Source organism: Mesoplodon densirostris, chromosome 5 (assembly GCF_025265405.1).
Source record: "Mesoplodon densirostris isolate mMesDen1 chromosome 5, mMesDen1 primary haplotype, whole genome shotgun sequence".
Taxonomy (NCBI): Eukaryota; Metazoa; Chordata; class Mammalia; order Artiodactyla; family Ziphiidae; genus Mesoplodon; species Mesoplodon densirostris.
The window spans coordinates 109,012,540-109,017,235 of NC_082665.1; the positions used below are offsets into that span (position 1 = coordinate 109,012,540).

General features: G+C 45.0%; 1 protein-coding gene across 1 annotated transcript; it reads left to right on the forward strand.

Moving 5' to 3' along the window:
* Window positions 1-2,719: 2,719 nt before the first annotated feature.
* Window positions 2,720-4,362, forward strand: ADIPOQ (adiponectin, C1Q and collagen domain containing). Its single transcript, XM_060100115.1, has 2 exons — window positions 2,720-2,927; window positions 3,842-4,362. Exons 1-2 carry the CDS (start codon window positions 2,720-2,722, stop codon window positions 4,360-4,362), a joined length of 729 nt encoding a protein of 242 aa, XP_059956098.1.
* Window positions 4,363-4,696: the final 334 nt, after the last annotated feature.

A 4,696-nucleotide genomic window follows, 5' to 3' on the forward strand; every position in this document is an offset into this window, starting at 1 on the left:
CCAACAGAGTTGGCTATATAAAAACTAAAACTTCTGTCACCTAAAACTCAGGATAAGCAAGACAAAAGAATAATCTTTACACTAGAGTTAATAGTCATAGCACATATGACAAAGTGTTGGCCTAAAGAGCTCACACAAATTAATTCAAAAAGCACATTGTGTCCCTAATAAATTAACTGATAAAGAACACTAACAGAGATATCAAAAATGAAGAAATTAAATTAGGAAATAGGCCTTTAATAAAATGTACAACTCACTAATGATCAAATGCTCACTAAACTAAGAACAACAAACATGTTTGTAATCATTATATCCAAAGCTGGTGAGGGTAGCTAAGATAGGCTCTTCATGTACACACTGACGTACTACCGGGGAACAGCATGACAAACTGTAATTTGGGAATATCCATCATAAGCCTTAAAAATTTTCATACCTTTTGGTCCAGAAATTTTACTTCTGGGAATATGTCATAGCAGAACAGTAATTTGAGGAAAAACTATGTGCCTAAGGATGTTTGTTACAGATTTAAAATGTTTTAAAATGAAAATATGTTCAAAGTTCAGTAAAATGGGAATGTTGACATATATCTTGGCTATATCCACTTGATGGACTAGCACACACACATTTAAAATGATAATTATAAAAATTAGAAAATTGCAAGGCAAAAATTGGGGAATAAAATTTCTATGTAAAGTATTATTTCTCCCATGTTTAAAAATAAACAGATGGATTCTTGGGAGTGGGGATTGTTTTGTTTTCTGTAGTTTTCAAAGTATTTATCTTACTATTTTTCTTTCTTGGCTGCGCCTCATGGCTTGTGGGATTCCGCGACCAGGGATTGAACCCATGCTCCCTGCAGTGGAAGCTCAGAGTCCGTTAACCACTGGACTGCCAGGGAATTCCCTCTTTTACTATTTTTAATGAACACACGTGTGTGTGTATGAAAGGTGAGCATATATATATATATATATATATATAAATACAGTAAACATATATAAGTTTATATATAACATACATAAACTTATCATATATATATATGATAAGTTTCACATACACATATGAAAGATGAGTGGGTTGTGTCACATGGAGGGGGCATTATAGAGCCCCAGGCAATGGGCCATAGGGGTGGGATTCCAGACACCATGCATGTCTTTGGGGTAAGATTTCTAATCAGGGTCTTTTCTCCATCCTTCACAGAGGAAATGTCTCCTGAAGCCAAACTCAATTCTGGAGGCTTTGTGAAATCTATGAGACAAGCAAACTGATGAAAAATATTGAGTGTTTAGGGTAAAAAAATACATATGGACCATGTTTTATTTAGAATCAAGTTCTTTCAAACTCCACAGAGGGTCTTAGTGATGCCTGTGATCCAGGATCCTAGGCCCTGTTCCCCTCTGTGGTGCTTTCTTTCCACTCCCTGGTGAGAGAGGGATGGGGAGACTAACACCCCGGCAATCAGAGGTGGGGGGCTAAGATCACCTAATAACAGAGGCACGGGTGGATGGGGACCAGAGTCCCTGTGCATGTAAAGGACTGTCTTCCGGGAGGGGATATGGAGGGCCAGTTCTGAGACAGGGAGTCCCTTGGGCATCTGTGCCCCTTGAGCTTTTTGCTAGGGTACCCAGAATATATGTTCTAAACATACTCCATCCTCTTTCCCTCGTTCCCCCTTCCTTTCTCTTTTCTTTCCTCCTTCCCTTCTCTCTCTGGCTCTCTTGCTCTTTGTTTTTTTTTTTAACAGAACTATTTATTTAGTCCCTACTTTGTGCTGGTAGTGGGTTAGACTTTGCCCCATGGTGCTTGTAGTTTAATGACTGAAATGCAGGAGCAAGTCAGGAATTATAGTATGGTGCAAGATGTGCCATGCTAGAGATAAGTGAGGGCACTGGGGGAGCACAGAGGAGGGACAGCAGACCAGATTGGGGAAGGAGGACTGGGAAGACTTCCTAAAAGAGAGGACAGCCCACTGTGTCCTGCAGGCTGTGTGGGGATCAGGCAGGTGACGAGGTGCAGCTAAGTGTGGCCCAGGCAGCGGTCAGTGGATATTCTCATGGGACAGTGTGTCGCTGGTTGTCTGACTAAGGCTGTGTGTGTGTGCGCGCGTGTGCATTGTGCATGTGTGTGTATGGTTGTACATGTGTATATATGCGTATGTGAGCATGTGTGTGTGCACGTACATAATATACCAAATGGTCTAACATGTGGCCCAGGGAATGGGGAGAGGAAGAAAGAGAATGGGAAAGAAAGGAGGAGGAACAGACATAGAAAATGAAGAAAAGGGAGGTAGAGAAGAAAAAGGAAGGAGCCGGAGAGAAGGAAGTTGGTTAGAGTTGAATGTGATGATCTGAATCATCATTCTTGGACAATTCAAGGGATAGGCTCATGACAAGTTGACTCTTGGGGCCTTCCCTGTGCCTCGTACTGTGCTCAGATATGAGGAATTGGAGGAGTGTTGTCTCACCATCACCGATGGTGGAAGAAAGGAGATCACACACACAAAGAATAATGCTAAATACTGCAAATTTCAGGGCAGAGAGAAATCAAGGTGGGCTGAAAGAGTCAGAAGATTCTCCCTGGAAGAGGTGAGTGTTGAGAGAGCAGGTCTCAGAGGCAGACTCTGCGGAACTGGCCAGAGTCCTGCTTGGGTCCTGACTGGGTGAGCCATGTGGGGTCCACTCTTCTGTGTCTGACAGCACAAATCTGGGTTCCAGGGCTCAGGATGCTGCTGCTGGGAGCTGTTCTACTGCTACTAGCCCTGCCCAGTCATGGCCAGGAAAACACTGAAGGGCCTGAAGTCCTTCCCATCCCCAAGGGGGCCTGCGCAGGTTGGATGGCAGGCATCCCAGGGCATCCTGGCCACAACGGGGCTCCAGGCCGTGATGGCAGAGATGGCACCCCTGGTGAGAAGGGTGAGAAAGGAGATCCAGGTAAGAATAAGGTCTTTAGTCTCCTCTGTCACAGACTTCTCCTGGGTAGAAGAGAGCTTCTAGCACTATAGGAGGGCAATAGTTATTAACTAAGGTCTACACACAGGGAAGGAACAAAGCTTCTTAATGTGACCCATAAGCAATATGAAGTGGATTTTGGATTGACCTTTCAAAGGTAAACACACGTGGTACCTTTAAAACCAAGTACTCTTGACTCTGCTCTACCTACACCACCTTCCCCATCCTCTCCCCATCCCCGCCCTCATCCATCCCTATTCCCAGTCTGCTCATATTCCTGTTTCCCTTAATTTTGCCTTAATTCCCATTCCATCCAGTGGCATTCAACCATACTTCCTGGTACCTCCTGCAGGCCACAGTCCTTCTCTTGGATAACTCTTGCTCTAGTGCACAGGACTGTTAGAGGTTACTACAAGAGAGTCTACTCCAAATATGCTGAAGTGAATGTGGACAAGTGCCTAAACAGTGGAATAGAGAGAAAATGCCCTCAATGCAGACCTGGGTTAACAATGAAGGCTTTCAGGAGGAGGTGGGGCTTGAGCGAGGCCTTGAAGGATGTGTGGGCAGAATAAAGGAGGGAGGGCAGCCTAGACGGAGGGCAGAGAAAAGCAGATGTATAGTTAGTTGAGCTGGCACATAAAGTGTTGGCAGGGTGGAGCATCAGTGATGGAGATGTATAGGAGATAAGGTTGGAGATGAATTTATGGGAGCCTGCTGTGGGGCAGGGGATGTGGAGGGGGAAGTGACAGTTGTCCCCTTTGGGAGCTCTCATTGGTTCCTTGCTCCGTAAGTCAAGCAGTTTGTAGGTAGGGGGCCACAGGGACAGTGATTTAGGCTGGAACCGACCTAAACAGGAGCTCTGTTTTTGTGGTCACTAAGGTCTTCTCGTTCTCTAGGTTTTGCTGGTCCTAAGGGTGACACCGGTGAAATTGGAGTGAGTGGGGTTGAAGGTCCCCGAGGCTTTCCAGGAACCCCAGGCAGAAAAGGAGAACCTGGAGAAAGTGCCTATGTATACCGCTCAGCATTCAGTGTGGGACTGGAGACCCGGGTCACCATTCCCAACATTCCCATTCGCTTTACCAAGATCTTCTACAATCAGCAAAACCACTATGATAGCACCACTGGCAAATTTTACTGCAACGTTCCCGGACTGTACTACTTCTCCTACCACATCACAGTTTACCTGAAGGATGTGAAGGTCAGCCTCTACAAGAAGGACAAGGCCGTGCTCTTCACCTATGACCAGTTCCAGGACAAGAATGTGGACCAGGCCTCTGGCTCTGTGCTCCTCTATCTGGAGAAGGGTGACCAGGTCTGGCTCCAGGTGTATGGGGATGGAGAGAACAATGGGGTCTATGCAGATAATGTCCATGACTCCACCTTCACAGGCTTCCTTCTCTACCATGACATTGAATGAGCACCGCTAACTCAGAGCCTCAACTGGGCCAAGCAGCCCGAAGTCAAAGAAGAGTCCACAGGTCTTCAATGTAGTTAGGAGACTGATTTTATTATCTAGTTGGAGGACTGTGAACATTATTCATTCATCAAGTACCTTTTCAAATAATCATATACTGTGTTCCCAGACAGTCCCGAAGAAGACACATCCTTTGGCCTCAAAAATCTATTATGTAGTGGTAATACTAGAAGGATGGTAACATTTACTGGGGAGTTTCAAAACATGACAAGATAACCAACTACAAGAAAGATTTGACAGTGCTATTCTGTGCCCACTGTTTTTCCTTATGTTCATG